General features: G+C 46.0%; 1 protein-coding gene across 1 annotated transcript in view; it reads right to left on the reverse strand.

The window, feature by feature from the left end:
- vat1 (vesicle amine transport 1) overlaps positions 1 to 12,556 on the reverse strand; it is a 29,331-nt gene that overhangs the window by 14,273 nt on the left and 2,502 nt on the right. Inside the window, exon 2 of the mRNA XM_041956168.1 lies at positions 8,400 to 8,607. Within this exon, the coding sequence (XP_041812102.1) occupies positions 8,400 to 8,607 (208 nt within the window). The remainder of the gene's footprint in view (positions 1 to 8,399; positions 8,608 to 12,556) is intronic.

Raw genomic sequence — 12,556 nt, forward strand, 5'->3', positions numbered from 1 at the left:
TTTATAGGCTGAATGGATGTGGATTCATGTTATTATACATGTGATAACCTATCATGCACTTGCATGCATCGTTTTACACGTGCAAACAAATGTGCATCTGTTTGCTTCTGACACACAGGTTTTAACACAAGAGCACACGCAGATGTCTACGTGAGCTGGAAGGGAAATAATAAAAAAAAAGGTGATAAAATGCCGAATGTGCATTGTCTGAGTTGGGGTTTCTAAATGGCTCTGTCACATAGTAACAACCCTCCCATACAGGTGTGAAAAAGTGTCCAACAGGATGATGCATCCACTAATCCCACGTACGTACAGCCTCACATATTAATATTTAACTGACGCTGCTGTCATAAACGCAGTGATTCCCTTCTGTTTCGGCTGTAGTCACTCAGCGAGCAATGGGAGCTTCTGCAGACATCTTTATTCCTATCACACTGCTCTCCAATCAGTTTCTCAGACCCCGGGCGTGTAAAAAGGCATTTCCAGTCAAAGAAATATGGTGGGAGGAAGACGGTACCTGCTTCTGAATCCCATGAGAACAAACTCCTGATCTGCCATCACAAGACCGCTGAGCTGTGCCAGGAACCCCTCGCTTCACAAATACACACCGTCACACGCATCCATCCATCCATACATACACAGACCACAAAGAAGAGGGGAGAGGGGCTTGAACAGTCCTGCTGCTAGCAGCTAATCTTCACAAATATGCACAGAGATTAAAATATTAATCTTTCATTAACCCGGTGCTTCAGTTCCTGTTGTGTCCTTGCTGTCCTGATTTGCAGTTTGCCCTCTGCATCTACTTCTTTCCACTACTTCTTGGTAGAGGTTGAGTGTGATTTAAGACCATCCACAAACACTTACCCGCCGCTCGGGGAGGAGAGAGCAGCTTGAGCGAATTCTTGCTGCTAATCGCATTTGTTCTCGAGATTCAATTGAATTGTTTACACTTGGAAATTAGGAAACGTCAAAACGCGTCCACCTATCTGTCTCGCTTTTCTCTCCCAGTCTCTGGAGAAACAGGATACACAGCGGGGTGTTGTCTTCCCCTCAATCCTTACATACTCGCATTTTGGCACAATTTGCACTTGGCTTCCATAACATGACTGTTAGGAGCGAAGAGGAATTTTCCCCAAAACACAGTGGAATCCAGACTGACACTGAGGCCACTGTTATTGCTCCACACCCAGAGTTCAACAGCAGGGGCGGGTGGGGACATCAGAAATGTTTAAAAAAAAAAAAATTAACTCAAGGAGCTTGCTTCGTCCTGACTGAAACATCTCTCAATCTTGCTTTCGCGCTTCCTGCGTCTCGTCTAAATAAAACTGATCAGCCCTCCGCTATGGTGCGAGCCAGGCTATAATCTCAGGTGTTAGTCGGGGAAGGCATGGCGGCTGTATGGCTACTGTCAACACCACAGAGATGACTGCCCCCTCGACTCTGAGCCCCGCGTTGTTTTCTTGTGTGATTTCTTCTGCATTCATTTCCACATTTCCTCAAGGACTCGAGTCTTTCTTAACCTATCATTAGCCTGCGGTGGCCGCGGCTGACAAAGAATGAAATACAAACGTGGACCCAAGCGTCTCTTCTTACCCAAACTCGCTGTGGCTGTGTTACAACATCAACAAGCTGAAGCAAATAAATGGACCTTTTATTGCTGCTCTCTGCTGCTCTGTAACACTGTTCACATTTGAGTCCTGCAACGCTGATAGGAGCTGTGGTTGGCTGTTTGTGAACGTGTACTTTTGAGGTACTACTCTGCATTATGTAACCTTGGTGTTTTTCTGGGATGAATGTGTGTGTGTGTGTGTGTGTGCGTACTGTGGGCTTGAAGAGCAGTTTAATGTGCTCTCTCTGATGGCGAATTTCCCTCCGTGCAGAACAAGGGAAGCAAATTTTTGGTTCCTGGGTGAGCAAATTAAAAAAAAAAAAAAAAAAAGACATCCGTTGCTTGAGCGCGAAGGTGGTCCCTGTGATTTCCTGCGTAAAGATTCTCACTCTGCTAAGAAACACAAACACAGCATGCAGACACACACACAAAACCGGCTGCAAAATGAAACACAAGCTGGTGCATCCTGTTCTGTTAGAGAGCCACACACACAAACAGGTGTCCTGACACAGCTTTCGCATACACCTGTGACTGTATGCGGTGGTTAGGGTGGGGGTGGGTGGATGGGGTCATCTGTCAACGGCTGCAGCGATGAGAGCGCGAGCGAGCGATGTGATTGGTGGGTGAGCTTGGAGGTTGCCCTGGTTTCCCTCTCCTATCAGTGCAGCTGATCTGCCGCCGGCGATGCCAGGCCTGGGGAACACAGAGACGGTTCAACCACGCAGCCCAGACTCCCGCTTAGTGGTCAGACTGAATTAGCATTCCCTAAAGTAGGGTAAGACCTCCCGAGCAGACAAACCGGGAGGAGAGGAAACCATTTTCAAGGCACATCAGACTTTTATCATGGCTCCCAGGAATAATGGGTCTATAAAAGTGAGAGATGTAGCTACACTTGAGCTAATGCTTAAATAGCAAGGGACTAGGGATTAGCTGGTAAATAATGAATGAGAGCAATAATCTGGGAGGGAGTCCTGGGAGAAATAAGATACATATAAATCAATATTTCTTCCCTTATAGCTCACAGGCTTTTTGCAATAATCCAACCTCCAAAAACATTTTTGCTTCTCATTTTTCAATCCCGTCTGCAATCAACTGTGCACTCGGGGCTTACATGCCTGAGGCCCTGCCTGCAGGTCTGACAGCACTCATGAAGATCTACACAGGGATGAGGCTCTCATTCACCAAACCCGAGAGATCCAGCCACCTGTTCCACTGGCTTTCAGCATTTACAGTACACTCATGAGAACACGGCACTTTTCTACGATTGTGGTGCAAAAATTTTTAAAGCCAGAAATTCACATTCCCTGTCAGACACAGCTGATAGAGATAGAGAGTAATTTTGCTGCAGACGTTAAAGTCCTGTTCATGGTTAGCATAGGCAATGCTTGTGGACTGGCAGCTACACTTCCAATGGGCAGGCAGTTCTGCTGGTTCAATCATCTCTATAATAGATGAGCAGCTGAATAAGAAAACACCTTCTTCTTTGATTAAAAAAAAGCTAAAAACTTAGAGAGATGGCTCACCTGCGAATCCCAGGTTTTTTGTTCATAAATGCAAAGGTGAGGCTGAATTTACCACAGCGCTGATTTGTACCCCCAGCCTTCATCAGAGCAATCTGCAGTACAGTGCCAAGTAGCTAATGGCCATAACATAAACCTTTATTGTTCAATTATCTAGGAGGACCTCATTTTGATGTTTAACATTGACCAATGGGCATCATGAAAGGAAAACTCTCAAAGAGGACTTTACTGTAACAATTACTTCCAGAACCAGCAGCTCAACTCTGCAGATCACCATTAACGAGGATTTAACTCAGCTGTGAGGGCCGTCACCCATCGCTCTCACCCACATGTGGCTGGAAGCCTCTCACATCAAGTGCCTCCACATAATCCTCAGTGTAACTTGGTGGAGCTCCGTCCTTCACTCCGGCAAGAAGCAGCTGCAGAAGTATGGAGGCCACCATAATTGGCTGGTGGGAAAAATAAAATGTTTAATAGGAGCCATCTTAAACAGCACTGAGGATATGTGGAATCTCACACACAAACCTCAAACACACTGCTGTGCAGCTTTATGAGAAGAGGTGATTGATAGCATATGCTATTAAGCAGACCAAAGCACCTTACAGCGCTATTAGAGTGGATGTTTTTTTTTCTACAGTATGACAAGCTCCAGCTGGAATTAAACCACAGACTCTAGCAGCTTTGGCGCCAAAATGTCACAAAGTCTTGACACACAAGGGGAAGCGGCTGAGGACATGAAGCAAGATCATCAGATAAATTGATGACACGGGCTCCTGTAGCACCGCCTAAATCATATTCTGCATTCTACATCTGCAACACAATGTGTGACACTTGACGTTGGCCTGCAGACACTCGAGAACTCATAAATAAAACAGAGGTGGACGTCATCACTGGAAGCAGCGGAGCCCCATATGTATGCAGGAATGCGGAGTGTGGGTGTGGTGGCGGGGCGGCTGGCCAGGGTTCATAAACATTAGGACCAGTTCAGGGAGAGGTCAGAGGAAAGGCTGTTGGCCGGGCACAGTGGAAGACCCATGAGATACATCCAAATGTCACTGAACTTCCCCCCGCCCAAGCCCTCCGGGGAAAACAAAAGGGGAAACGTGCGCACGTTCCCCGATGACGGGGAATCGAGCACGGATATGGAGAGGTCATGGAGAGGGAGCGGAGGTCACGGAGGGCCGGAGGGGGAGGAGGAGAACGGAGGATGCAGATGTGCGGTACGGTGGAGAAGGGAGGCACGATGGGAGGAAATACAACAAGCTATTGTTTGGAGAGAGAGGACAGGAGCGGACCCACGAGAGAGGCAGCTGAGGATTATTCACCCGAGTTTACTAACACACACACACACACACACACACACACACACACACACACACACACACACACGAAGGCATGACTGGCTGATAGAGACTTAGCACCAGTCAGGCATTCTGCACCGGTCACCTGATCGCGATGGGTAAAGGTCACCATACTTTTGAGGACTTCTTTATGTAGAGCTCTTAATGAGTTGGCATGTCATTACCTGCAACCACAGAACAATGGAGGAGCAAAAGGCAAGAGGACGGACGTCCATCATCCCTCTGTAAAGGCCCTCGCTGCAGAGTTCAGCTGTCTCTGTTCAGGGGTTTCATCGGCAGTATTTAAGATTTATGATCAGCATCCAGTTATCTTAGCTTAGCATAAAGACTGGAATCAGAGGGAAACAGCTAGCCTGGCTCTGTGCAAAGATAACAAAATCCACCCACGGGCACTTTAAGTCCTTACCATTTAATACTTTATATCTAATTTGTTTAACCTGCACTAAAAAGTGTGAAAAAGACAATTGGATTTTTTATGGGGGATTATGCGTCAGACTAATTCTTGGTCGGGGTCAGTAGCTTCCTGGATTCTCTGCAGGTTGCCTGGCACCTGGTCCTGAGCCAAGATAGCTGTTTATTACCTGACTATGTATTTGCTTAATATGGAATTTCTGTTTCTCCGTTTGTAAATCTACAACTGTCTTTCCGTCTACTCTGTAGATACGACACCTGTTGCACGTCCATCCTAAAAGAGGGATGTTATTGGCCTGTGCTCTTCCTCAGCTTTCTCCCTTTTCACTCATTGTTTCCCATTAAAGAGTTTCTCCTAATCCCAGTCGACAATCTTGGGATAAAGTTTGTCTTTTGACTTGACATTCTAAAGAGAAAATAAATGTTATGACACTATCCATTCATGGCAGGGTCACAGGAACCATTCTGCATATCTTGACAGAATTTCAATAGCAGTTGAAGATGGTGATATTATATGAAAATTATCAGTTAGTTAGTTATCAGTTAGAATGAAATATCTATTTAACGGCACGTTTCAGGGGCTTTGGAGATAAAGTATTCTAAAAGTAATTGAAAAGAGGATGATTGTTTTCCTAATGTGATTAAACGAGTGGATTATATTCTTATCATGAGAATAAACAGGTCAACCACGAGACAGATCAACTCAGGACAAAGCCCTCGAGCGTTCACTAGAAAGATGCTTTGATGAAAGGGTTTATGGAGTCTGTGGATGCTGTGATAAGAAGCTGCTGAGCTAATTCGGCCTTCGATAAAAATTACACTGGGTTTAATGATAATGACCAAACATATACCCTGTGACAGAGAGCGAAACCACTGCCGCTCCTCGGTCCAGCTGATCTCATGTAAAAGCTCACCACTTTATCTTTGCATAACATAAACTGATCTCCCAGGAATGCAGTGTTGTGAAGGCACGTCTGGCACACGAAATCACTGCTGTTTTGTCAGATATAGGACTTCATGTGCAACCGTCCTGTGAGACAGTCTGACGGGATGAAGTAAAGCCGTTTAACCACGCGCTAATACTGCGTGTGGTTAAACGGGGTGTTCACTGGAGCTGTGGGCAGGGTCGAGTAGCGGCAGAGTACTTGCTAATTACTGTTTCATAATCAAAATACAATACATGCTCTGTAGTCTAATGTGTTACTTTGAATTGATTTTGACTGCAAATAAAAAGGAGGATCAATTCTTGGAAACGATTTCCACTGAAACGAGGAATTTTAATTGAGGAAGCAGTGGCGGTGTTCCATATTTTCATGTGACACATGGCAGTCAAACAAATGGAAAGTCTGAAGCAAGTATTCAGAGTACATTACCAAGGCTGGATAACACCTGAGGTCAGTGGTTCTGAACCAGGTTTCTGGAGACGATAGGAAGAAGTTTAGGTTTTCCTTCCTCTCATTAAATCTGTTTTATCCACCCACAGCTCAAACATATGTGACCTGAGGATGGACTGTGAAGAGGTAAACATTGCTTCATTTTAAGCTATAATAGGAAACCACATACTTAAATTGCATTACTGCAGGGCTGCAACTAATTATCCTTACTATTACTTCACTTATTATCTTCCAGGTTAATCAGTTAATTGTTTGGTCTGTTAAATGGCAGAAAATACTGAATAAATATTCTCAAAAGCCCAGGGTGGTGTCTAACAGCAATATACGGCTATGTGACAATATTGCTAAAAAAACAGTTGCAGTATTGGAATACATTTAGGTGGGAATATATGCCACCCGGTCTGCAATTTCCTTCACAATATTAAAAGATATCAGACTTCAGTAGACACACAGATAGGCTCTGACACATCCAATCACAATCTCCCTCTCTGGTCACAGCAGATACTTTTGATCTCTCTAATCAGAGGATATCAGGAACAGTTTCTGACAGACTCAGGAGTGGGACCCCACACTCGGCTACCAGCACCATGTGAGCCACGTAGCCCCACGACACGAGGAGACCGTGTTAAGGGAAAGGATGTGCACAACTCTCAACACCCTTCGCTGTTCAACAAATGCAGTGAAAAAGTCTGAATACAGCAGCGATGCAGAGCATGCAGCATGATAATGATTTACACATGCATAGAATGACAGAGTGCAGTGAAGCAGACTGCTAAGCAAATGTTTTTGTCATAGCCTCAGTAATGTGCTTTTACAATCCTGATGTCCGGACAGCTGGCGAGCCGAGACTGGCAGCCTGCCTCGAGAAACCAGAGACGCCGCCTCGACCAAACCAGCGGGGAGAAGTGTCTTACACCACACTTCCACTGCATTCCTCCTATAGCAAACATAGTCCTCGCAGAAAACCTCTGGCAAGACGTTCGTTCACAGGGATGAGTGACATCAGCTGGATGATATGGTGAACGCAAACACTTGGGATTCCTCTGTAGACCGCCAGTCCCACAACGATGAGCCTGTTAGCTGTCATTCAGCTCTGGGGAAACTGCACGGCTTGATTCGAACATTACAAATTCAAACATTTCCAGTTTTAGTGCATTAATGCCAAGGGACACGTCCACCTGGGCCGGCGGTCTGCCAGAGCTCTCTGTCATCTTTTTGTCTCCCGGAGAGAAAACAGGCTCAGGTTTCGTTTATGCGCTCACTTCTCTTAGCGACCTACACCCACGCACTGTCCCATATGCGGAGGGATCCCGTTCTCGCTCCCTCGGTGCAGAAAAGAGTGGGAACAAGAGGAAAAGCGAGAGCTGTGCAGCGTCAGATAGAGAACAATTTTCTTTTGGCTAATGCACTCCCATTCTCTCCAGCTGGCCCGATTGTGTAAACACAGCAAAATCAAATGCTCTCAGGCTCAGCGCATCACACCCCAAAACAGGTGCTTTTACTCCCTCAACCCCCTTCTTTCTCCCACCCACTCCCTCTGAACTCTGACCTCACAGTCCAGGTGGCAGGTGCTCCAGTGCGAGTGCAGCCCTAGAAGGTGCAAAATGCTGAGCCACATCTAATGCTAATGAACAGTGGGACCTTCTCCCAACAGCCATAATTCACATAGAAAAGAAATGCATAAACAGGAGGTGCAGAGAAGGAAGATGTTTGCTATTGTAAACGTTCTAGGGCGTTTCCTCAAGCATCTTTGCGTTAAGCCTCTGCCGAGGGTTTCAAGCTTGTTCTTTATGGATCTGTGCAAAAGGCTGGTGGTATGATGCTGAAGTCATCTGTGTGGTTGCTAAAGAGCAGAGTTCAGCGCAGGGCATGACACATACTGAAATGAAACTGATTAAGTGTGGTTGTCAGTTACGGGATTACAACATAAATTTAGATTAGAACTTTGACACAAGCCATTTTTCACAGATTTTAGTTTGTGAATGAATCATTAATGAATTTATAGTGAATTCAACCGTCATTGAAATGAATGACCTTTCACGGAGAGTGATGCGCCCATCCATAAAAGGGTTTACGCATGTATACTCTGCATCTGTCTCCTTACCTGCAGCGGCATGAACGAGGACGCTCTGGTTGGGCCGCAGGTTGCCGAAGTCAAACAGCATCATATAGGCAGTGATGTAGTTCACGGGGAGGGCTGCCGCCTCCTCAAAGCTCATGCCCTCTGGGATAAGGAAGGTGTGGCTTGCCGGCACCACCGCCACCTCCTGCCACAGGCCAAAGCGGTTCAGCACCATCACCTTATCGCCGACCTGGAACAGGAGACACAGGAAGACACGGGCTGAGTGGAAGGTGAAGCAAAGGCCTCCCTCTTTCCAGTTAGTGAAATCAATGTAACCTAAACTAATGGAGTGATGTGGGCAAAATGGCAGCAAATAGGCCGTTTTTAAAACAATTCTATTAAATAAAAGCTAAGTTCTGGTATATTTTAATTGATTTATTAAGTTCTTGAGCTCGAACAGGATCCTTTGGCAGTCCAACCCCCCCGGAGGTTTCATTGCTGGAGCCTTGAAATGTTCTGGAGCTTCCTACCATCTGCAGCCTCACGGTTTCTTTGGCGCAGCGGGAGAGATGCAAGCCGTGCAGCAGGAATAGTGAGAGCAGAGGTTTGGTGTTTTGCGTACAACAATGGCAGACCTGCAAACGTGCAGCCACCTTGTCCACCAACACACCAAGAGTTTGCTCTGGAAGAGTGCAAGCAAACAAGCGATAAACCTCGGCAGAGTAACTGTAGCGTCTTTATGGGGGGAAATAATGAAGCGGCAAAACAAGGAAGTGGCTTTTTATATATTTTTGCAGCGGCTTGCAGTGGTTAGCTGTTTGCATATGGACATGTGAAGCTGAGGTTTGCTTGATTTTTAATTCTTGAGCTTTTGGTAGCCAAGTTACAGCACTGGAAGGTGACAAACTGCTGGAAATGACTGTAATGGAAATGTCACAATTGTTCTTCGCATGAAAGCAGCTTCTATCTTTTAAAGCTGCACAGACGTCATCCAACGTGCTGCGGTGGCCACGGTCACCATCTAGTCGTTTTCTGCTGCCAAACTTTCCATATCAAGGCAGGATCCTTCGATTCACGGCAGTCTCTTTCCAGAAGGACGAGCCGCGATGCAAACGCAACCCCGGCGCCTTCACTAACCAATCAGGAGAGCCCAGTCGAGGGACACAGGAAACAGAGACGACTGCAGCATTATAACTCTCTTCCTGTTTTCTTCCTCCCCCTTATACACCGCTCGCGACACAGCTCTCCCTCCCGCCTCGTTTCCATTCTCCTCACTTTTTCTCTTCCCTTCTTTCTCTTTCACTTCCTGGCTCCTTTTCCTCTTACAACTTTAGAACATCTTCCTTCCCCTTCACCAGCCCTCGTCTCATCCTGTCTGCGTCTCCGTCTCGCCACCTCCTTTGACGCTCTCTCTTTCCTCCCTGTTTCTTCATCCTTCACCGTCTCATTCGGTCTTTACCGTCCTCTTTCTTCTCTCTTGTGAGGAGCGTCCTGCATCCCCTCTTCCTCATCAGCGAGACAGGACAATGGGGCCCATCTTCTCCCCTGGCCTCTCTCCACTCATCAGAGTCCCTGCCAGATTCTTCCCCATGGCTGAGCATAAGACAAGCTCTCTCCTCCTGGGAACAAACCCTCTCCACCCGGGCCTCTCTAATGGTCTGGAGGGAGCCATGCGCCTCGCTGTCTATCCACTCCAATTAGAGAGATCTCCCTCTCCCTTTCTCTTTTCATACCCGCATCTTTCTGTCTGAGGCCGAGTCATTTGGTTTATTTTCAAACTATACTTTCACTTTTCCACCACAGGCTACTTCTTTTTCCTCCCCTTTGTTATTCATGCTGACTCGCTCTCTCCCATCTCCCTGCTATTTTTTTTTTTTTTTGAGTCCTCAAACTCATCAGCCTCGCTGGTTTAATTGGGGGTACAGTGTGGCACAAATCGATAGACGTAGGAGTTCAGGCTTTTACAGGAAACACACACAAATATGACTCACATATCGCCTTCAAATGCATCTGCAGCTATTCTTCAGCGCCCACGTCGAGCATGTGTGAGTTACTGTCAGTCACACAGAATCTGGGCACGAACGTTCAAGGCCCAGCGAACGAGCCTTGTGACAGTTCTGTTACAACATCTTCGCACTACACAAACACACAAACACTTGCATTTCCTGTATTAGCCTGCATGCCAACGCATCAACTGTACTCACAGCTGGGGTCAAGAGTGCAGGGGCACTGAACAAAGGCACTTCCAGTTAACTGTATATGAATGGACTTAATCAGATGGTGATTCAATTTTGGGGTATGCGGCATCAAAGTCAGCTGCTTCGTGGCTCAGAGCTTTGATGATCTCAGCAAAAAATTATCAGAGGAAGAAAAAAAAAAACTGACGAACAAAATCTCTGAGTGTGCCTGAGTCAGGTTGAGGCAAAAGATGAAGGTTAAATGTTAACACCCACGCTGCCTGCAAGCCTCCTGCAAATGTAATTAAAAGGAAACATAATATCTCCCTGGTGTCAGTGTAGGTGTTGCTGTGCTTTAGCACGGCTCGTATGATGTTCGGATAAAGGCCACGCCCTGCTCGCACACAGCAATATCTATGACAGGAGGGTCTGCATGCTGCTTTTTGCACTTGACTGCACCTCTGATTATGCAAATCAGCATATCATGCTCACAAAACAGCTTTGTTCCTCATCGTTTTTCTGCAGCTCGACTAATCAGGAATCAGAAATTTCCAGAATTTATCAGGGAACACCACACTGGACAAGCTCGAGGAGAAAAATAGAAAGCAGAGACTTTTCTTTTTTGACCCAGCAGCTTATGGCAAACTGTCAACAGTTCATGTATGAATGTTAATGTTGTGATCATAGTGAGAGGGACATGTATGATGAAAGGTCAGGGAGGAAGGTAAAGATGTCCTGAAAGGAGAGGAGAGGAGAGAGGAAGGTAATATAAAGGGAGGGATCAACTGAGGAAGAATCAAGAGATTACACAAAAGAAGGAGCGATAGATGGAGGGGAGGGAAGGAGGGATGGAGGAAATACCAGAATGACAATGTGGGCCAGAGGGAGGTAATTGAGAACATATGGGTCAGATCCTACCAAAACTCACGGAGGGAGAGCATAAAAACGAAAAAAAAAAAAAGCAGGCAGAAAAAAGTGCTGATGTTTGGCGTCGGGGGAGCTTGTGATTTGTGATATTTCCCCTCGTCCCTCGCTTACTCACTGCTACACTTTTCCCCGCACTCCCTCTTAGGTCATTTCGGGTGAGGGCACTGTAGTCTTACTTCATTCAGCTCCGTTGTCCCCTCATGGGATGCTTGTTTTGCAGCAGTTATTGAGATGCAATGCGAGGCATGCAGTGGGTAATACCGTAAATACATAAAAAACAGAAGAGCCAGAAAGCTGCAAAGCCAAAGACAGGGAGGCAACAATGGTGCAACAGCTTATCAACTGTGCACATGTATAAAAGTTTGGTACAATACAGCAAAATTACATATTCTTTCAATGCTTTGACAAATAGAAACATGTTTTTCTCATTTAGCACACACACACACACACACACACACACACACACACACAAAGCAAGCCAAAGTATCACATACCTCTTATATCTGAGTGGGAGCTCACATTAGGGAACATAAGGTTCAGCACTTCATCGGAAAGATCAAATAAGAATCAATCCCTCTTTACTTAGCCACTGATGTTTATGTTGCATTATCTAATTAAATGGCATGACTGTGCGCACAGCTTTGCATCCACTGGCAAACAATCGGATACACTCATTATAGTGTGTCTTTGTGTGCATATGTGTGTGTGTGTGTGTGTGTGTGTGTGTGTGTGTGTGTGTGTGTGTGTGTGTGTGGACATGCATTGCTCATGTTGTGAGGATAAATCATAAAATTTTAAAGTGAAGACTTGGGTAAGGTAAGTCTTCAAGAAATGAATGCAAGCACATGCAATGTTCCTAGAAGTGATGGAAACATGACATCTGTCTGTGTGTGTGTGTGTGTGAGCGCGATAGCCCGGCAGACAGCTAGAGCAGCAGTGAGTGATGAGCCTCCCAAAAACTCAGTGCCACCAGGGTCAGCACATTCCCTGCGAGTAAGCTGCCAAAAGATCTCAGAGATCTCCATCCATTAGGAAGATTGGCTCTTAATTCTATAACCTAAGGGCTGCGGGGGGGATGTGGGAGCGCCAGGCCTT

This window comes from Chelmon rostratus, chromosome 17, assembly GCF_017976325.1.
Source record: "Chelmon rostratus isolate fCheRos1 chromosome 17, fCheRos1.pri, whole genome shotgun sequence".
NCBI classification, from domain to species: Eukaryota; Metazoa; Chordata; class Actinopteri; order Chaetodontiformes; family Chaetodontidae; genus Chelmon; species Chelmon rostratus.